Here is a 22,437-nt window from a genome sequence, read left to right as displayed (position 1 = left end):
CTGCACAGCTAGATAGTGCACAGTGAGCTGCACTGACAGTAAAGAGCAGAGTATTTAGTTATCAGTCAAGACAGTAATCTTTATGAATAGAGTTTACGCACATGGCTTCTTTAACACAAAATGGCCGTGCCTATACCTGCTCACACCTTTCCTTGTGTTGCTGTGCTGCTTCAGCTGAAAGTTAATCCCCATGTGGTGACAGGTAGCAGGTGGAGAGCAGCAAAATAGCTCCAACATTGCTCTGAAAATAGGCAGCAGGGTGACATATTTCTAAAGGAGATTAATATTTATCATGTCGGTGAGCCAGAAAGTTCAGTCTAGACACAGAACATAAGGCTACATGTGATATTTGATGATGGATGTTTGCTCAATACACATTAGCACACCTCAGAACTAACCTATAAAATAAAACTTGCTCACCTTGAATATTATTGTCTTTGTCCTGAATTCGTCCTTCTGTCGCCCAGGCGCTGTAGCTGGCGGCATCGACATCGCAGCCCACTGGCTGACCGACATGAAGGAAGGGGTTTGTCTCATCGGCTTCTGGTTCAACCACGAGCACTGCTGCTGGAAGTCCAACCAGGCGACGTTCCAGGAGAGGGACAGGTGTCCACAGTGGCAGAGCTGGGCTGAGCTCATAACGGGGACAGCAGAGGTGAAGGGACATAATCTGTGAATCAATTCTTGTCATATTCAAGAGGGAATCCATTTTCTTTGTTATTCGTTTATGAATCCAAAACAAAAGGAATGGAAACCTTTAAGAACTAAAGAAATTCTTTAATACCAAGCTAATTCAGTGATAGTTGTCCGTATATGCAGCAAAACATGAATTTGTAGTATTCTAGTGGTACGTACACGTAATTTAAGACTCGGCTGACAGTGAATTTTTGGATAGTATTTTAGTTACAAGATCAGAGTATCGTTTACATCCCACACCACCGACATTTTCCTGTCTCGCAGCCGCAGACACTTTCAGTCCCGTTTTATCTATGATATGAAACAGCCGACTTCATTCATGGTTCTTATGATGTCGCTCATAATTAACACCCCCGCCTCTTTGACATGAATGTGCTTGTGGCTGGATCGGAAAACCAAGAGTTGACTGAACTGGTTGATAACCAGATTTGTAGTACTGGTTATCCAGACGGCTAATGTTAGATAACGAAACAAAATAAAACCAATTTAATTCAAGATTGAAAACATTCTTCTGCACTCTTAGATTCATGAAATGTACATACAGTCTCCAAGCTGTGTCGAGCCTTTGTTTGTGTGTATGAAGTACAAAATTAATCCAAAGCTACAGGCTGTTTTATTGTGTCTCAGTATTGTCTTCAGTGCTTGAAGAGAGTTTCTTCTTATACACAACATGAGGGCCAGTCAATCTCTTCACAGGCTAGAAATATTTCATGTACAGTCATGCTCTGTCTCACTTGTACAGTCATAACAAAAGCACACAAACATTTCCCATGTGACAACGGTGCCTGTAGTGATAATGGTTGTTTGATGCCATCTACTGGTTGTAAGCTGTCATGACACAAGGTGCTAAATGAATAAAACACAGCTTTTTTATCTTTCTTTTTTAAAGATATAATTTCCAAATTAAGGGTTTCAGAAATCACTTGTCTTCTTTTTTTCATGTGTGTCTTTGTGTGTCCTTCCAGGGTGCATTTGCCTACATAGTGAACTACCTGATGTACATCTTCTGGGCTCTACTTTTCGCCTTCCTGGCTGTCATACTCGTCAGGGCCTTTGCTCCGTACGCGTGCGGCTCAGGAATACCAGAGGTAAAACTGCACTCAAAATTATAATGTATTTAAAAAGCAGCCCTGTCTTTATGTTATATTTAAGTATTGATCGATGACATTGTTTGCTTAAGTCATGCATGTTTGATCATGGACAGGATTCCAACAGGATTAGCAGGATTTCTAGCCGCATATAGTTACATGTAATTATCTCTGCACGTTTTATTCTTTCTTTGAATTTAAGCCTCGCACACAGCAGGGATAAACAGCTTGGAGATGTTTGGGTTTTACTCAGTGGAGTGTTTGGACAGTAATGTTAAACATATGAGATGAGTCCTTCTACTTGTCTGCCCCTCCTTTTGCCTACAGTCCCTTCGTTTTTCCACACAGCATCCATTCACATCGATTTATTTCCATCCAGACTGAAACAATACAAAAGATCAATGATATTCAGCAGACACGAGACATCCTCTCTGCTGCCCTGACATCACTGTTTACTTTCTCTCTGTCTCTGTTCTTTTGCTCTTTATCTCTAAGGAAGTGAAAAGCTCAAGATTTGCTTACACTCTGGAAATACAAATGGAAAACTGAACTGAGAACAAACAGAACCACACTGATTCACCCATTTCATGTATACAGAGCAAAACACACAAACACAGCTCTTTCCTGCGTATAAACTCCAAACCTCTCTTTCACTGCAGCTCTCAGACAAAGACCATCCTTAATTTAATGGAACGTGGATTCATTTTTCTCTTTGCTGAAAGGTCAGACAGCGGTCAGCAGGCCCACGCACATTGGATTAACTGCTTATTTGAAAGAGAAATATCCACAATTCAGACTCCATTTTCTCTCCTTCCCTTCCATCAGTGTTTACGCTCTTACTTTCTCTCAGTTGTACGCTCACACACGCATATGTAAACCGATCCCTCTCTAACATAAACACACACACAATCACAAACATGTCCCGATTGCCTCCACACACACAAACTAATCCATGCACGTGCAAACACTCTTTCTTTCCCTCTCTCCCTCTCTCTCAGATTAAAACCATCCTCAGTGGGTTCATCATCCGTGGCTACCTAGGGAAGTGGACCCTGATCATCAAGACCATCACCCTGGTTTTAGCTGTCTCCTCTGGGCTCAGCTTAGGGAAGGAGGGCCCTCTGGTACATGTGGCGTGCTGCTGCGCAAACATATTGTGCCACCTGTTCACCAAGTACCGCAAGAATGAGGCCAAGCGGCGAGAGGTAGGCTCTGAGGCAGCTGGGGTGAGGTGAATAATGAGGAATTTTATTGCTTGTTTAGGATTCAGTGTCCAAGTCTTGGATGATTCAGCAGGAAAATGGACTCTCCCCACTCTCTCTTTCTTAGTCTCTCTTTTGGTCTGTCTGTCTCCCATGTGTCTGTCTCTCTCTTAATCCAAGCAGTTGAGGCTCGAGGTTCCTCGCCACGGTTTCCAGTTATGGGGCCTCTGTAAATTAAGTCAAAGGACATAGTGCTAGATCTGCTCTATATAAAAAGTGTCCCAAGATAATTTGTTTTTTACTTTTGCACAACAGAGTACAGATGAAACAGAATATGAAAATTTTATATCATGATTATAGTGACCAAAATTATCACAGTTATCAGTATCAAGGCAGCATTGTTATATGATTAGAAATGTACTGAGACACACAATGAAATCATTTCACCAAGTTCTATATTCACTCATTTATTCATCTTCCGTAACCGCTTATCCTGTTAGGGGTTGCGTTGGGGTCTGGAGCCTATCCCAGCCGACACTGGGCAAGAGGTGGGGTACACCCTGGACAGGTCACCAGACTGTCAGTGTGGAGTTTGCTTATCCTCCCTGTGTCAGCGTGGGTTTTCTCAGGGTACTCCAGCTTCCTCCCACAGTCCAAAGACATGCAGGTTAATTGGTGACTCTAAATTGGCCGTAGGTGTGAATGTGAGTGTGAATGGTTGCGTGAACATTAAAATAATAATAATAGTGTCACTGTAAATTAGGATAAGGGACCACCTCAGCATCAGTGTGTTTGTCTGCTGCACACCCACTCTATAAACAAGAGGAGAGTAAATGTATTATTATTATTACTATTATTATTATTATTATTATTGGACTGGTATTACTGGAGATTTACTGGGAAATTTTACCACGGTTTATCTTGAAACTAGTAACCGTTCCATCCAACAGGTGACAGTAAAGAGGGATACTACTGCTACTTTTTTTTTCATGCACTGGTCAATTTTGAGATCTCGGGCGATTTGGTTTCTTCTTTAAGAAGATGTAGGTGTTTATTTTAGTCTAGAATTTAGTTCTGGAAAAATATGCAAAAAGTGCATAGTTAATGACATAATGTTTTATCTATCGATATCTATATTCTGAAGATTTTTACAGAGGGGTTTGTTCGTATATCTTTCATAGCCTGATTTATGTAACATTTAATTCCTAAAAAAAATGGCAACAATAGTTTTTTTTGGCTGCTGACAGTGTTTTCTGATTTATGGAGCGATAAAAAGAGAAATCCAACATTACTTTCTGTAAAAACCTTTGACTCTAAGGTCTCAACAAAATAAAAACTAGAATTTTAAACCTGGCTTTATCCAGTGTTCAGATTTCTGTGCTGAAAATGTCTGCAAACTACTCCATGGTTATTTTAGATAATGCCTCATTTGCCTCAAATTCAGAAAACTTGTAATATGAACAACAGGACCTGGAGAAGCTGCTGTGTCTGTGCGTGCTCCTCTGACCTTTGACTCTTAAATGCCAACAAAGTAGGAAGTGTCATTGGGATATTTATCTGTTAAAAGTTTTGTGTCTTCCCTTAGTTGTACCTGTCGGCTCTCAAAGCTGGGTGGAAAATACTTGTTGTGAAATAATATATCGAACTGAACAAGCTGCTGTAGTGTTACAGTCTGAGTATTTTCTGAAACCCTAGAAAAAGTAGCTAAAGAGAAGGAGTCTTGTTTTATTGTATTGTTTTTACTTCATATCACAACAGATTAATATCAGTGCCGTGGTGCAGCGTGTCTACATTTGGCCTTCACCGCAGAAACAATGGGAACTACTGGTTTTGATCAGCCTATTGTGACTAAGCTTTTTTCTAGTAAATCGTCTGCACCAAAGAACATCTGTTCATTCGACGATAAGGAGACTTCAGTGCTGCGTTTGATCGATTGCTGTGTTATTGTCTTTTGTTTAATGTGCAATACAGATGTGTGTTTTTCTTCTCGTGTGTAGGTGTTATCCGCAGCAGCAGCGGTGGGTGTGTCGGTGGCCTTCGGTGCTCCCATTGGAGGAGTCCTGTTCAGCCTGGAGGAGGTGATTACAATTATTTATTGACTGCTTTCCTGTGGATTAAGTCATCATTTGTCAAGTAATCCCTGTTAAGACTGATACTGAAAACTTAGACGACATCACAGGACAATCTGATGAACATGAGACCTGCAGTGTGCCGCAAATATGTGACAAAAATGGATTTGATTATAGTGAATCGTGCAAGTATCCACATCAGAGCAGCACTGCGAGGACCAAGTTATTTTATCAGCACCAGATAACAAAACTAATCGGAATTGGTTTCCACTTTTTGTTTAATTTTTCTTGAGCACAGCGCTGGCACAATGGCCGGGGCATAATAAACTGTGCATTGATAGTTTGGGAAAATAAATGTGTCTCATTAGCTCTATAATCCAACGTCAGCAAAACACCCCGGGGAGTTTTTGGATGATGATATTGGTCCTATTTCTGAGGACACTTTCGGCACCTCACCGAATCTGAAAGCTCAGAAAAATTTGCTGATTTATAAATGAGTGATGCACAAAAGCTTTGTTCAGTTGCAGATAAGTATTAAGCTACACTAATAATATTATTATTATTTGTAGAATTAGATTTCAGAAGTGGCTGCGTAGGATTGTTTCTAACTTGTGCAATCCAAACATTTCCAATAACTCCCGAATCTAAAAGTCAACATTTATTGAAAGGCGATGGACGTAATCATTTCCCAAATTCACAACACGTTTTTATGTGACCAAACATTTTGCTGTAATCCATATTTGTTGCCGTGTCGCCTTTCAAAAACATGTTCAGTGTGGTTATGAAACTGTTTGCTCCCCCGCTTGCTGCACGCCAAGGGAGGCACAAACATGTGTATTTACAGGGTGGTCTAACAGCACCATAAACCACATTTATATAATCACAAATCACAAACTGTAATTTGGCTTTAACACTCATTTATTCTGATGAATCACTTCAGTCAAACTGAGTTGGATTTTTTAGATATATTTTGACCTCAGAAAATATGACAAATAAACCTCAGCAGAAGCTTTCAGTGTTCAGCTCCACAAGATTCTCACATTTAATTTTTTCTGGACTTTTTATAATAGCAATATTAGAAAATAAAAAATAAACCAGGTTCTTCTTTACTAATGCTGAATCTCTGTGACTATCAGTATCCCTTCAGTGAGTTCAAACCCCTCTCCTTTCCTTTCCTCCGTCTCTTTTTTTCCTTCAGGTGAGTTATTACTTCCCTCTGAAAACCCTGTGGCGTTCCTTCTTCGCCGCCCTGGTAGCAGCCTTCACTCTGCGCTCCATCAACCCGTTTGGAAACAGCCGTCTGGTGCTGTTCTACGTGGAGTTTCATGCCCCGTGGCACCTGGTGGAGCTGGCCCCTTTCGTCCTGCTGGGAATATTCGGAGGCCTCTGGGGGGCGCTGTTCATCAGGGCCAACATTGCCTGGTGCAGGAGACGTGAGTGAAGTTATGCTGAATGTGTGTGTGTGTCCTAAACAGATGCACACACAGTTTTATTTATTTGAATGAAAGCTTTTTCTTTCTAACCTCAGCACGCCTGTTAATCATGTGTGTCTCTAAAAGGTAAATCCACCCGTCTGGGTCACTACCCCGTCATGGAGGTGCTGGTGGTCGCAGCTTTGACCGCTGTGGTCGCATACCCAAACAGCTACACCAGGATGAGTGGAGCCGAGCTCATTTCGGAGCTGTTTAACGACTGCTCGCTGCTCGACTCGTCTCAGCTCTGCGGCTACCAGCAGGTCAGCTATCCACTCTTTGTTTGTGTGCGTGTGTGAGAGGTGGATTTGTTTAAATATGTGTGTGTGGGGCAAGGAGTGGATTGTTTGTTTGGAGAAAGAGTAAGTCAAAGTAAATGCAACTGTATTCTGCCCTTTTTGGTTTCTCTGTCTGGCTCCCTTCTATTCCTTAAATATTGCTATTTTATCTCTTCCATCTTCGCTCTGTTTATCTTCATCTCCTACTGTTCCTCCCATACACTCTCTCCAGCCAACCAACACATCAGAAACAGGTGTAGGCAACAGCCTAGCCGACCGGCCGGCAGGAGAAGGCCTATACACCGCTCTGTGGCAGCTCGCTCTGGCCTTAATCTTCAAGATGATTATCACTGTGATTACCTTTGGCATGAAGGTTGGTCCAGACACAAACACAGACAGAAGCAGAAGCCACAAGCACATACTTCTGAATACGTGTCGTATGTCACCTGTTAAAATGTCACCGTTCTCCTCAGAACGCTGTTATTGATTTTGGCCGATGCTTGTTTTAGTTCCTTATAGATGAACTATTCTCTGTGAACTCTGTGTAGCATAGTGTGGGAACATGCCACAAGGACAGCTGTCTTTAATACCGTGCGTCTGGATCCAGATTCTGAACCGGTTTCATTCACTGACATTGCTCATGTAGGCCATTTAGCGGTTCACATGAAGTGTAATTGAACCTCTGGACGCTCTCCTTGCGTGGTTTATATGCTGAGTCACAGCAGCATTAGTCACTGTCATGTGGCTTGCGGAAGGATCAAGTTATTGGGGGAAAAAAGGGTAATGGCTTTTGGGTTTACGTGTCAATTAAGAGAGTGTTTTTGCTGCGGAGGATTTAAGCTGAGTCATGGTGCACTTTTTATGGGCTGAAATGCGCATGGACGTTGCTAACAGCATCTTTATTACCAAGATGTGACCCTCGTCAAGACTAGTTATCTTTTGTATGAGCAGCACTTTATTCTAAGCCCTCCTATTTATTTAAGGATTATTTTGGGGCAGTTTTGCCTTTTATAACTGCAAGTTGGAATCAAACCTGGGCCACTGCAATGAGCCTATATGGGAGCAAATTGTTCTCCTTCAAGTTTATCCATTCTTATCTATCCTTTGATCCCTGCTGGCGTGTTTTTCTGATAGTTGTGCATTGTTAACACTAACGTCAAACTCATGCGTCTACACTGTTGGAAACCTGCAATAAGAAAGAGTCATGGAAGAGAGGAAGAAACAGTCCAAAGTGTGGCTTCATTTCAGAAAGACAGACGACACAGTGCTGCTTGCAGCCTGGGATTAAACTCCAAGAATGCCATGTATTTGACACTCTGCGCACAGAGCCACTGCTTCCCAACAGAGCAGAAGTTCAAATCCTATGCTATAATAACACCAGCTCCACACCGGCAAGCTGAGTATATTTTTCTACGACTTAGAAAACCATAAGAAAACAAATCATGTACAAATATTATCTCATTTCATCCATTTTAGATGAACACGGTTGAGTCACAGACATTTCTCCTACTGTTTCTACACTGCGTTCAGACTCAGATAATAAAACCTGCGTAGACCTACTTTTTTCATGCAAAAAAATTGATCGGGAATCGACAATAAATCGGACTTTCAATACAAATGTGAGATTCCCAAAAAGTTAGTCCCGTAAAAAACAGTAATCCAAAGCATAAAACTTGGCACCTTCAGGTTTTAAAAGAAACTAATGCCTCCTAATCTTCAATACTTTGTGTCCTATTTTGCAGCAACCCAGTGTCACAAGAACAGATTTGCCAACCAGCACCAGCTCATATTTGATCTCCACTTTCTTGTTTCCTCCTCTCCCTCCATTCGTCCACCCAGGTTCCCTCCGGTCTCTTCATCCCGAGTATGGCAGTCGGAGCCATCGCCGGCAGACTGCTGGGTGTCGGCATGGAGCAGCTGGCCTACTACAACCACGACTCCATCATCTTTAAAGGGTGGTGCTCACCAGGAGCAGACTGCATCACACCGGGGCTCTACGCTATGGTTGGAGCTGCTGCGTGTTTAGGTGAGACGTGCGTAGCAGTCAGTGCTTGATTAGTTTGAGATGGGTGCTGTGTCATAAATAAAATGTAATCTTAAACATGAAGACCCTGAAGCATCCAGGAACTGATAAAATGAACCACAAGGTTTATTTTATTTGAGCAGGATGCTTCGTGCAAGCCGTCCTATAGGGGTATTCTGAGCATGTACAACTGGAAACATGTCAGAGGGAATAAGATTACATGTTCAGTCTGATTTGGGAATGTCTTGGGATGCCTAGGGAGCAGCTGGATGTGGGTGGGGAGGAAGACTTCTGGGTTACCCTACTCTGTTTATGTCCACTGCAACCCAGACTCAGATAGGTGGTGTATGATGGATGGACTGAGGGAGGGGCTCTACATTGGATCTGAGTTCCTAAAGTTTTTATCAAAGTGCAGAAAACAGATAGCTGCTGACACACTCAGGAAACATTTTGTATAAAACAGATTGGTACTAAATTCTCACCATGAGGAGAAGGTTTCAACTTCTCACAGGGTTTAGGGTCACATTCGTCCGTCTAGTAGATCTGGGACGAAGTATCTTTATCCCAGATCAAAGTTTCTTTCTTAGCACATTCTGTACTTTATAGTAGCCCTTGGAAAGTAGCATTAAATGCAAGTGGCAAAGAACGACTTCCAGCAATGAGTCGAACTCATCTGACTTCAAAGTAAATGATCTTACTGTATTCTCCTTAGTACACTGCAATTTGTCTCTCTTTTTGTCATGTCCTTAGATGTGTTCTCAGAAAGGTCATAGAAGCGCAGCAGAATTTAACCAGAAGCCATGTATGTCCTCAAATTCAAAATGAATATAAATAGACAAATAAATAAATTAAACTCTTGCCCTTAAAGGGATATTAAGGATCTTTTGAAGTGGGGTTGTATGAGGTATTTGTCCATAGTTGGTGGTTTACCTGCAATAGAAGGCAGTTGTCACGCCCTAAGGAGAAGCAGGCTGGAGTATGGACATGGAAGCTAAGCAAAGTATTGCTGTGGATGGGGACAGAACCAAATTGCATTTTAGCCACCTAAAAAAATCAATATCGGTTTAAATGTACACTATATTTAGAATATTTTTACCCCTTTACCTTGCCGACAGACAGCGGTTAACTCTGTTTGAGGACATGGCACAGTATCTTCTTATTAATCCTCATTCTCATGCAAAAAACATGTGATTGTGTTTTGTCTTAACGACACAACAATCATCATCAGGGAACAATTTTGCATATAATCATCTCCATTTTCCCATTTTTTAAATACCGAGCAACCGACAAAAGAGAGCTTGTTTTTCTTTTATCCTTCAGAAATTGATATATAGCAGTCACGATGAAACTCTGTCACATCAAGTTGACTTCAGCTAGTTCAGAGGAAGGAGGCACAGAGGAGGGGGCGGTGGCACCAAGTTAAAAGTGTTGCCTTGATTTTTAGCCGCAACCCAGCAAGATGGTTGTAATTGAAGTCAGAGCGGAGCAACTGACAGAAACTTTGACATTTTCATGATGAGGGAAAATAAAGAGCTCAAACTTTGAGATAAAAAAAAAAACAATCAAAATCAAAATGTCAAACTCTAATAGTTTTTTCTAACTTGTAATTTCTTCTGATTACTCAGTTCAGATGAGTCCGACAGTGATTCACTCAACAGATATGACTTTGAGTAATCTGCAGATGCCTTGCTGGAGATCATTTTAATGCATTCTACCCCCTCCTGTCTCCCTCCAGGTGGAGTTACTCGTATGACAGTGTCGCTGGTAGTCATCATGTTCGAGCTGACTGGCGGTCTGGAGTACATCGTCCCCCTCATGGCTGCGACCATGACCAGCAAATGGGTGGCAGATGCTTTCGGCAGAGAGGGGATCTACGAGGTGAGGTGTCCATGTGTGTTTGATGTGGAATTGGAAAATGGACTGTGAAATTGCGTGTTTACTCTAAATACAACCATCCCTTCTGTTTTCTTCCCAGCTTAAAACACTCACACACATACAAAGACACCGTAATGTGTGTTAGATTTAAGAGTTCACAGTTTTAAGTTCAATATTTTCTCATCGATGTTCTGCAGGCTCACATCAGGCTGAACGGATACCCGTTCCTGGAGCCTAAAGAGGAGTTTGAGCACAGCAGCCTGGCCGTAGATGTGATGAGGCCACGGAGGTCAGACCCTGCGCTGGCAGTGCTCACACAGGAGGGCATGACTGTAGAGGAGGTGGAGGTATGGACACATGCGCACAGTAGATCATAACACACTGGAATGCACGGTAATATAGAAAGCACATGTGTGAAGATGAGAAACCTAAGCTGTATCATCTGCATTCACTGCAATAAGTGAGAAGTGTTTCAAACTGTCAGAACAAAAATAAAATAAAAAATCAAAGGAATTCGGTCTCTTTGGAAGCATTTGAGGATTTGTAGATGCCGTATCATATTACATGTAACATCACATGTTTTATTTGTCCCCAGACCTTGGTGGAAAGCACTCACTACAGTGGCTTCCCTGTGGTCGTCTCTCAGGAGTCCCAGAGGCTGGTTGGATTTGTACTCAGGAGAGACCTGCTCATATCAATAGGTCAGAACTGTGTGTGTGTGTACAGCGAAGTAAATCGTCTGTCCATCACAAAAGGAATGAACATCAGCTGAAGGCTTAAAACATGTCACATTACACTGTATGATCTTAAAATGACAATTAGACGGAGCATGTTTTGTAGTTTGCAAAATGCGAAACACAACACATCGCACTGCACCGTCTTTTTTGTTGTAGCCTGTCCCGATTCATCAGAGCGCAATAATCTCACTCCTAAGGTCAGGGTAAGAATAAAGATATGGATAAAAAGTAGATAACATTAAGTGGAATATTATTCACAGATAGCTGGGAAGCTAATTTTCTCCACATACGCAAAGAACAGCCCCCACGTCTTTTCAAATTTCCTGAAAGAGCCTTTCAACGTATATCGTATTTTTTTCAAGCTGTAAATTACTGAGAATCTCTTTCATCCACAAAGTGTTGGGGAGGTGATGTTGGTGTTTCCCATCCCATAAATATTAGAAACCTAGCCAGTAATGTTACAAAAGCTACCAGATCTTCTACGAGCCGAGACAAAGGTAAGTGAGAGAAACCGAACAGAGCTGTAACGGTACAAGGCTTGATGAGTGTCCTAGTTACCTCTGACAAAGTATTGAAAATCACAGACACAATTAAAACATGTGAACATGTGCTGCATGTGATTTTAAAAGGCCTTACTTTGGTCCAATGAGTGCGATGACTTGTCCTCAGCTTCACGGCTATATTGCTGTGAGGTAAACTCAGAGATCTGTATATTAATACCTGCATTAAAAAAAGGACAAGCGGAGGGCACTTGGCACCTGGACACAGGGAAATGGAGTCTGTGTCTTCCCTACTAGCTTTCACTGAAAACAAAAAGCCTCCCCAAGCTGCTAAAAAATGCTGTTTGATCAAGGTTTTAATATTTCCTGCTAAAACCTGCTGCAGAACTTCAATTTAGAAAATACTGTCAATGTTGTGACATCCTTGTTTGTTTTTTTTAGTTTATATCATAAATGTTATCCGCCGTTTCTTTCAGACAACGCCCGAAAACGTCAAGAGGGCATCGTCAGTGCTTCCCAGGTTGTCTTCACTGAGCATGCTCCAGCTCAGGCTGCTGAAGCTCCACCACCCCTCCGCCTCAGAGGCATCATGGACCTGAGCCCCTTCACGGTCACCGACCACACACCTATGGACATCACTGTGGATATTTTCAGGAAGCTGGGGCTCCGTCAGTGTCTGGTTACACACAACGGGTGAGAACAAACACGCATATATACATACACATTTTTCGCCCCTATGATTTATTTTTGTCCGGGGAGAAAATCCTCTTTGCTGTCGCGTTACAAGAAAAGAAAGGAAGAGAGGACTAATAGATGGGAGGAAAGATGGATGAATACATAAACTGACCACTCTCCCACGCCTGTAGACATTAAAGTGAGAAACCGTCAGGAAATTGTGCTCGTGAAGCAGCGACAGATGGATGTGCAGGAGAGCCTCGGGTCGTTCCGCTGTCAGCTCATGAATTAGAGGAGAAGCGAGGAGGCACAGGAGTTAGGGAGGAAGACACACGGTTAATGCAGGGGAGGGGAAAATTCTTCAGGTGTATTTACCCAAATCTCTTCTCTACCATGAACTTTACCGAGCGCGGTTGTAAGGCCCCTTTCTGGCATCTGTAACATCTGTTGATTAGTAGAAAACATCCATGTTGACGCCATGGAGACGGTACAGATAGAGCAGCAAAGCTTGCACATTTGACATCTTATATTTTTGTATTTCATGTAGCTCGTAAAGTTTTACTGTCAGAGTGAAACCTGCTGCTTGGAAGTGGTGATTTATGGAGTGTTTGGGAACCTGAGCGGAGGACAAGTGTATGTTCTGCTTCTTCTGCTGTGAGCATCTGTTAAAGCAGGAAAAAGTTAAGGAAATGGTAAAACAGGGAGGAGAGGTGTTTTTATGAGGATGTCGCTGTCACACTTCTGTAGTGACTCTTTTTTAAAGGATGCTTCGGTGGCTCATGGGTGCACACACCAATTTGTGCAAACACTCAAAAATGCTTTGTCTTACCTCCGTACGCGTATTGAAATAGGGCTGCGACTGTATGAGATTTTCACTGTACGATAACCGTCTCAGAAAAGTGCCCCTTAGAAAATAAGTAAGGGTGTGTCCACATAATGTCCTATATAAACAAACATAACTTGGCCCTCTAAAAGAGCACCAAAAAGTGGACCAACAGAAAAGGCACTCAGTTCTCTTTCTGTTCACACTATATATAATATATATATATATATTGACATAGTTTTGTTTTTACTTTGACGTGGCACTGCAATGTGGTTATGAAGCCCCTCACTTTCAGATGAACTTAAAATGGGAGGAAAACCTCAGTGTTTCTGTGCTGTAGACTGAATCTGTTTGATGTATTCTACATTCCACATCTGGAGACATGCAGTATCCTCTATGGACCAAACTACTCCTCGTCCTGCGTCCTTGCAAGCGTTACAGGCCGACGTGGTTTCGTCCCGTCTTTTTAGGCATCCCAGTGCAACAGCATGTGATCTAGAGGGCTAAATACAATGGCACAGAGCAAAGCCAACCTGGAGCGCTTTGTGTTCACAAGGCACAGGTTAAGTGAATCGCACTGCAGGCTTGAAGTGAACTGAACAGGTGGTCTGAGTTCTCTTGGTGTGTTCACATATGCACAAAAAAAAAGCTGAGTCACCGCTCTGAGTCCACTTAGAAGGCTGAAAACACCCTGAAATAAAGGGGAGATTCTCCATCCAGTTGCATCTTTTCCAGTATCGTAGATAAGCAAATGTTCATGGCATGATGACCGTCAACTTCTATATCACGTTATACCTTGAAAGTGGTATAGTGCTGCAGCCCTACATTGAAGTAAGTTACACATACCATAGGTGGAGATTTAGGTAGTTAGCTAGTGTTAGCTATGTTAATTGTTCATATGTAACATTAGTTTTTGGGGTTATGTTAATGACATTAACTTATCTTGTAGCTAGTGGTCTGCGGGGCTTAATATTTTATTACTGCCATGATTATTTTTTCCATGTTATTCTAATAAAAGTAACATGTACTTTCAGTAATTTGTAAAACAGGTACTTGTAATTCGTAACTTGCACTTTTACTTTAGTCATTTTTTATGGAAGTAATTGAAAGTGTTTCCGAACAGCAGCCGACCATCCTGCATGCTATGCCTTTAAGACTGAAGCTGCTGTGTTAAGTCATTCGAAGACTGGGTTTAACCTCTCAAACTTAGTCACCAAAACCTTCTCTCTCTTCCTTTGTTTGAAATGGTCTCCATCCACAAACTTCCAGCTCCACCAGTGCCAACGTCTCACACACACTCCTGTTATCTGTCAGACTAATAAAACCGTCTTTGTGATGACAGTGTTAGTCTGAAGAATCCAATTCCGACAGAGCAGAGCAGAAGATACTCCCAGTGAGGATAAACTTAATTAGTATTATACTCATTTTCCCCACTTCATTTCACACACACACACACACACACTCAGACCTCGGTTGTTTAGATGGGGATCTGACATGTTCAAACACACAGCTCTCAGGGATTTGGGAGTGGAATTATGTATATTTTCACGAGTGTACAGAAATAGTGTATTTTACAAACACTGTCAAACACAGGCTTATAGTAGCCTGCGCACACGTGTAACAATATATCTCGTGGTTTCTTCTTTGTCGCTTTGCGTTCCCGACACACGCGGTACTCATTTTCCTGCAGGAGTGAAAACCCTCAGCCGGGGAAGTTAGTTGTTTGAGTTAGTCTTGTTCTGACCAGCTTTTAGAATAAACAGCCTTGGAGAATTGAGACATCGTGGAGGAATATGTAGATGAGCCGTTGCAGAAAATGGGTAACGATCTGTAAACTGATCTTAATATGTTAAATCAGTGGCGTGCCCTTTAACATTTCATCTGCTGCCAGTTGGAGCAGATGTGTAGTCTCCCAGTGCTGCTTCTAAGCGCTCGCAGCCTGGAGGGGAAGTCGGATCGTTTTGATCAAGCGTAATTTTAACCAACTCAACGAAACTGCTGTCAACAAAAGTCTAACCAGTACCTTTGAGTTGAGTTTAGTTCTCCGTGTTTACTTCTCGGGCATTTAGCCACTGCTTTCCCCCAGAACATCTCATTACAATGAGCAATTTAAGGTTTACACACTGCTTGGCCCATGGGCACTGTCGACATCGCACACAGCTGTTAAAAGGCTGTTGACAGGCACAACGTCTTCTTCAGGACTCGCACATGTTTTCTTCAGAAGGGCTGCTCGTCGGCCAGCAATAGAAAGCCGGAGTTACCAGAGTGGATCCACGTGTGACAGGAAAATGGGGAAATTTTTGAGGAATCGCACATTTTTTTTTTTATGGCAGTAGAGGGTAAATGGGAACAAGAGGAGGCACATAAAAGGGGTCAGCGAAGGAAGGGTTTGGGCGTCACGCCAGAAGGAAGAAGGAATATGGCTGAAGAGAGTTGTCTCTTCGGCTCGGTCAGGCAGGATTTGTGTTTTCACGTGAGGTTTCAGAGCGAGCTTATCACTCATTGTCTGGGAATGAAGATAGTCTGACACACTCAGAGAAAAGACCTTGGGGGCTGTGTGAAGAGTGCATCGCGTGATCTCTGCGGCCGTCCTGTGAGATGGATACTGTTAATTTCATCGCTCTGACTGGCAACTGTCGTGTTTTCCCAGAATATCTGTAGTTAGTATCTTTAGTTGAAGGTTGCCTATTGGCAGGGGTCATGCCGAGCGTCAGAGCAGCTCCAGCCTGGGTTTGTTTCTTGTCTTTTGTCAGCTTTGATTTAGTTTGCAATTTATTTCGGACAACAAGCTTGTTTTACGAGCTTTACTTGGAAATGTAACACCTCATTATAACAGAGACTATAAAAAACATCCTGTCAGTCTTGAGTTTGTCTCGTGTTTTCGCTCTGTATATTTGTTATTCCATTAAAGCAGGTCAAATTCACATTTTCAAGCTTATTGTACGAATAAATCAAATTGTTTTTGTGAGCAATATCTGATTCCAACGGGACTCACTCTGAGAGAGCTGACCACTTTGTTGAAATATTTAAAAGCTGCTTGTTTTATTGTTTTGTTTTTTTTAATGGATAAGGCCAGTGATATTCTATATTTTTGTTATTGCCAACATATCCACAGTCCATCTCTCAGTACTTTCTGTGGCTCTCAGCACCAACCCCAGTGGTTCCTTTTGAGGATGTAAGTCTTTATAAACAGGTCAAGGATATATGTTTCCCTGTGGCTTAGGAGGTGGAGCAGGTCAACCACTAATCACAGAGTTCGCGGTTACATCCTCAGCTCCTCCTGTCTACACATTAAAGTGTCCTTGAGTGAGAATGAGAGGAATCTGTTGAGCGGTATAAAAAAGCAGCCTAAATAAATGCGTTCTATAAAGTGGTAGAAGTTTCGTTTTAAGCAAATGTTTCTCAAACAGGAGTGATTTGTGTATTTGATAAGGGTGTAAGATAATATAGACTTGAGTATAGTCAGCATTTTTTGCCGTCTCCAGCTGTGTTTTGGAGCCAGAAGTGATCGTATTTAGACAAAAGGGAGAAGCAAAGGACGAGTGAGGCTTTGATTTGACTCATAGACTGTGGCAATGCCTCGAAGAGAGCCTGTCACTCAAGCGGCCCCACCATTAAATATGCATAGCTTTAAGTTTTAATAAATTTTTACATGAATGAGTTGTAAAAAAAATTTGCTGTTCAGTACAATCAGCTGCGAACCCAGACCCTGGGGGAGTCTGAGTAAAAGTCAGAAGCTGCCCGTATGACAAGAGCTTTGCCTGGCTAGACTCTGAGATGTCTTGTTCGTAGACGTGGTGAATTTACAGCTCACAGCAACTTCATACGATACAGTCTGTGGCTTTTGTTTGATATCTGGTGTCGGCAAAAAATATTGTTGCAAAAATCCGACTTGTCGTTTGCGTAGGTAGCATGCAGTTAGCTCAGAGGGCTGACTTGGCCTTTTTATTATTTTATGTGAACGTCACTGCCACCCTAAACGCTCAACCGAACCCTTTGCAAACTCTATATGGAAAAAGAAAAGGAACAAATAGTCAAATAATTCATATTGAACAGCCAAATTCAACTCAGCTGACATAATTCTGTAATGGATTAACCGATTTGAGTAATTTTTAAATCATTTTTCAAGCAAAAACATTCTCTGATTCCAGCTTCAGAGGTGCAAACAATTTCTGGTTTCTTTACTCGTCTGTGACAATAAACTGAGTACCTTTGAGCTGTGGACAAAACAAGACATTTGAGGACATTCTCTTTGGCTTTGGAAACACTGTCACTGCTTTCTGACAATTTTAAGACTGAATAATTAATTAGTCGAGAAAATAATCAACAAATGAATTGACAATGAAAATAATTTTAAATTGCAGCCCTGGTAGTAACTAAAGCAGCAGGCCAGTGTTTGTTGAATTGACTTAAAATAAGTAGTAGTCATGTTCATGCTAATAAAAGGACATCTCACCCTTTAAATTCTTCTTTTAAAGCTTTAAACTTAAAGCAAAACACTGTCACAATTGCTAAATTACAGCCAGTGAAGCCACAAGTGACAGTTACAGGGTATTGAAAATTGTAAAATCATAAAGTCACAATCTGACTTCTGTATTGATATTTACAAAGCAAAATCTGTCTAAAGATTGCTTACATTACACACTCTAAAAAAGAATCCTTGTTCAACTTGAAAAAATTAAGGCAACAATTTGTCTGCATCTTTTTAAGTAGCTCCAACTCTGGCCTTGCAGAGTGAATTCAGTTTAGTGCAACCAACATGATTTGACCTTGAAAAACTTAAGTTGAATTAACTTAATATTCATCCTAAAGTTGTGGTGATATTTAGCGGTCAAACTATTTTATTTAAGATGTTCTAACTTATTTATTTTAATTCCATCTCAATTAAAACTGAGTTTGACCGACTTCTTTAAATAAATTGTCAACTAACTAAAACACATTAACGTAACGTGTCATTTTTTAATGCTGAAAAACGACTTTATTTTGAGCGTTACTTACTGACGCCAACGATATTTTTTTTAGAGAGTACTGATCACACAAGACCAAGACAGGCTGTAGCAATAAAACCCCTGAATGTGTTGTTTATTGCTATGAACTTGAAGAACGTTTTGCATCACCCTTCAAAAGTAACGTAGTCTGTTTTTAAAGCAGCACTGCTGAGCTGCTCCTTCAGCTCACATCTTGTGTGTCGAAATCTGAGCGCTTTCTTCTGTCGCCACATTTATTTTCTGAATATCTCGTTATTCATCATGCCTCTTATTTCTGTCTGCGTCAGACCATGTTGAACCACAAGCTGCCAGCCCGGCCGTTGTTTTGGAGGAGAGTGAACTCTAGATTTGACTTTATTTGAACGTAACCTGTTTGTGTAGGTGTCCTGAGTGTGAACCTGAATGTGTTTAAAACTGATGTGTCAGCTGTAATTGGCTTTAATGAGATCAGAGCCTCGTTGTTTCCTCTCCTTCGCTCTGTTTACTTTGTGTTTGCGTGTTACACTGATCTCCCGCTGCGTGCCAGTTTCCCTCTGGGATGGTAATAAAACTGAGCTAAGCCACGATGTCAAGACTGGAGGCCAGACCGCCCCTCGATATGTGTGTGTTTCTGCTTTCTGTCGATTCTTTGACTTTCCGTGACAAGGCAACCAAAGTATGATATGAAGTAATCAGCTTTTCCATGACTTTTGTTCTCCTTTCTCTCTCCGTTTCTCTCTGTTTGTCTTCAGGAGGCTGCTGGGAATAATCACTAAAAAAGACATACTGAAACACATGGCACACATCGCCAACAGAGACCCCGACTCCATCCTCTTCAACTGAGCTCCGCCGTCCTTCCTCCTCGCCATCTCTCCTCTGTAGACCAGCGGGAGAAGAAGAAGACACCAGCTTGCACACTCGAATGAAACGCACCTTGTACCTCTTCAACATTAAAAAAGAAAAAGGCTGTTCAGCGAAAGCCAAGTAAGTCGAGCTCCATTTGCACAGGCGACTACAGAACAATGGATCTTTTTTTTTTCCTGTAAGATGGAGGCGTTTTTGGCTTTTCGAAAGAGTGCACCACTGGAAAAAACTCAGAAACAATGACTCATCCTCACTGACACTGCTGGCCCCAATTTCATGTTCAACCCAGAAGGATGTAGTACAGATACACATGAGAAATAAGTCAATGGAATAGTTCACATCTGCTCCTTTTTGGCTTTTTCCTTTCTCTCCTGCTCTTTCTCTCTTTACAAAAAAAAAAAAAAAAAAAACAGAAGTGAGAAATCTGTAGCTCCGAGGAGCAGAAATGCCATCTTGCTTCTCAGCTGCACCCACGAGAAAGACTTTTAACAGGAGGTGGGAACAGATAATCCTCTGTCATAGATACAGACAAGAGGAGCGGAGGAGAAATAAAGACATCAGGAGGGATAAAGAGAGGTTTGGGGAGCTCCGTACCTGCCCTCCGGCTGTCACAGCGAGCCCAGACAGAGCACTCTGAGCTGGTCTGATGGATGCCCAGCCACCTCCCCTCTCCCTCCTCCTCCTCCTCTTCTCTCCTGTGAGCTTTCCTGTAGCCTCGGGGGTGAAGCATACAGGAGTGTGAGAAGAGGATCTAACACACACACTTACACTCCATAAAGACTTCTTGACAGCCTGGGAACTCTCAAGAAATGTCGTCCTTTTTTCTTTTCTTTTTTTTTGTCATATAGACTCTTGTGATTTGTAATACGGCGTGAGACACCAGCCTGGGAATTATGCAGTGTTGTCTTGCCATAGAGACTCTTCGATTATCAACGTGGCTGTTATAATTCTCATTTAAAAAAAGAAAATCGTACATGCATAATGACAATGCTGCAAAAACCACGTCATGCCTTATGGAAGGGTGGAGGTGTTTCTGGGCTGCTGTGGAAGGGCTAAAGAATACAAAGAGAGAGAATCATGACACATGAATTAATTTATGTAAAATTGTTTGTCCCACTAAATTATTTCACTGACTTAAATGTGTCTGTGTTTATTTGTAAGATATCAAACCTCAACCTGGAATTTTTTCCAGTTTGGAAAACAGTTTATAAAATACTCAGTCGATTCTAAAAAATCACACTGAATATTTTATCCTCATGTTTATTTTTATCGGTATTAGATGACTAATAGGGATGGGAATCGAGATTGTGTTATTGACACCAAAGCCATTATTAATTGACATTGGGTGAGAGGCAGGTTACACCCTGGACAGGTCGCCAGACTATCACAGGGCTGACACATAGAGACAGACAACCATTCACACTCACATTCACACCTACGGACAATTTAGAGTCACCAATTAACCTGCATGTCTTTGGACTGTGGGAGGAAGCTGGAGTACCCTGAGAAAACCCACGCTGACACAGGGAGGATAAGCAAACTCCACACAGAAGGGCTCCCACACCCTGGGGTTCAAACCCCCCCACGCCCGGGTGTAAAGCAATTTGAGAGATAGTCACAAACCTGCGTTTTGTCTCCATGGGTTCTTGGGAAAGTGTTAGATGCTGCAACTTCCTGTCTTTGAATGGATTTCAACATAAAAGCCTCAAAGTGGTCGTTTCTTGATGGTCGCACCACTTGATATTTCATGAAATGGACATTATCGGACAAACCTTAAGTGCTATATCGTAGGCAACTGGACTTGCTTGCGTTTCTTGAAGACGTTTCGCCTCTCATCCAAGAGGCTTCTTCAGTTCTAAATGACTGGTACGAAGTTGCAGGCTATAAATCCTGTGTGGGTGGGAACCCTTGCAGAGTCGTAGGGGTCATGTGAGCTCTTAGTTTCAGTAGTCGTTTAGGTCACAATTTGAGTCATTTATAGCCTGCAACTTCGTACCAGTCATTTAGAACTGAAGAAGCTTCTTGGATGAGAGGCGTCATTTAGAACTGAAGAAGCTTCTTGGATGAGAGGCGAAACATCTTCAAGAAACGCAAGCAAGTCTACTTGTCTACGATATAGCACTTACGATGATTACCATGACCTGGATGACTGAGAATCTTCACCGACAAATTATCAGACAAAGTTTGCTTGTGTGTTATGACTGAAATATAAATACCATTGCCTGCTCTTGTTTTACAGGGCTACAAAACACTTTGGAAATCAGGCCAAATACTTAAGAAAATCATTTTGAACAGATTTAGGGTCATTTTGAAGACGTTTTCGCAACCAGTTATGGCCGGACGGTCGCACCACATGATATTTTGACACTTTAAATAACAGAAAAATGACAAACAACAAACTGTTTTTGAAATTTCAAAGTGAGTATGTAGGTGGGAGAGATGTACTACATATATATGTAGTATCTTTTTATGCCTTTAAACCATTTTTAACTGTAAAAAATGCAGTCGGAAAATTTGGGTGTATGCAGGATATTTACCCTCCGTAACAGACGTGCTATTCTCTTAGGGAGCTCTCGTGTCAAATCCACGGAGTTCCTGGAATTTAAGTCCATGTCGTCCAGAAAGATGTTTCAACATCGATTACAAGCAGCATAGATGTCTTTATCCTTCTTGGAATTAAGCCACTCTTAGGGCCGTTTCTTCCTCTCTGCCATGACTTCTTCTTGTGCAAGTTTCCAGCAGCTTAAACGCATTAGTATGGCATCAGAAAAACAGGACATCAATAAAACAATCATCCTGGAAGCTCACGATTTCGATGGATCGGGCAGTCTGGAACCAATTCTCGATTCCCATCCCTGATAATTAGAGTTTTTCCTATATAATCTTGAAGGTGTGGTCAGAAGATTACATACACTCGTAAAGAACATGTATGATCATTCAACACTCATTCAACCTTTATTTTAACTCGGAAAAACATTAAGGCAGAAACCTCATTTACAATGTAGCCGAGTAAAACGATAGAAGATAAAAGCACTTCAGTCGAGCCTTAAAGGGCAACACCACCTAAATTAAGAATTCCAGGATGGTATTTCCATGACCTTGGAAAGTTTGATCAATTATTGTGAACATGAGCTACTCGCTCTCAAAACCAGAAACCAGGGAAGTTAG

General features: G+C 41.7%; 1 protein-coding gene across 4 annotated transcripts in view; it reads left to right on the top strand.

Moving 5' to 3' along the window:
- The window catches only part of clcn5b (chloride channel, voltage-sensitive 5b), a 38,043-nt gene extending 17,641 nt beyond the window's left edge, over positions 1-20,402 (top strand). For 3 of the 4 annotated variants that reach the window (XM_050066549.1, XM_050066548.1, XM_050066550.1), the window contains 13 exons: positions 468-655; positions 1,662-1,784; positions 2,783-2,989; positions 4,984-5,064; positions 6,254-6,488; positions 6,615-6,790; positions 7,038-7,178; positions 8,645-8,831; positions 10,564-10,706; positions 10,901-11,050; positions 11,299-11,404; positions 12,417-12,633; positions 19,158-20,402. In XM_050066549.1, the coding sequence (XP_049922506.1) occupies positions 468-655; positions 1,662-1,784; positions 2,783-2,989; positions 4,984-5,064; positions 6,254-6,488; positions 6,615-6,790; positions 7,038-7,178; positions 8,645-8,831; positions 10,564-10,706; positions 10,901-11,050; positions 11,299-11,404; positions 12,417-12,633; positions 19,158-19,248 (2,045 nt within the window). In that variant the 3' untranslated portion in view covers positions 19,249-20,402. The remainder of the gene's footprint in view (positions 1-467; positions 656-1,661; positions 1,785-2,782; positions 2,990-4,983; positions 5,065-6,253; positions 6,489-6,614; positions 6,791-7,037; positions 7,179-8,644; positions 8,832-10,563; positions 10,707-10,900; positions 11,051-11,298; positions 11,405-12,416; positions 12,634-19,157) is intronic. The other variant, XR_007571362.1, reaches the window with a different exon arrangement.
- Positions 20,403-22,437: the final 2,035 nt, after the last annotated feature.

Source organism: Epinephelus moara, chromosome 17 (genome assembly GCF_006386435.1).
Source record: "Epinephelus moara isolate mb chromosome 17, YSFRI_EMoa_1.0, whole genome shotgun sequence".
Lineage (NCBI taxonomy): Eukaryota > Metazoa > Chordata > Actinopteri > Perciformes > Serranidae > Epinephelus > Epinephelus moara.
The sequence above is the reverse complement of the archived record's forward strand: the minus strand, read 5'-3'. Positions and strand labels throughout refer to the sequence as shown.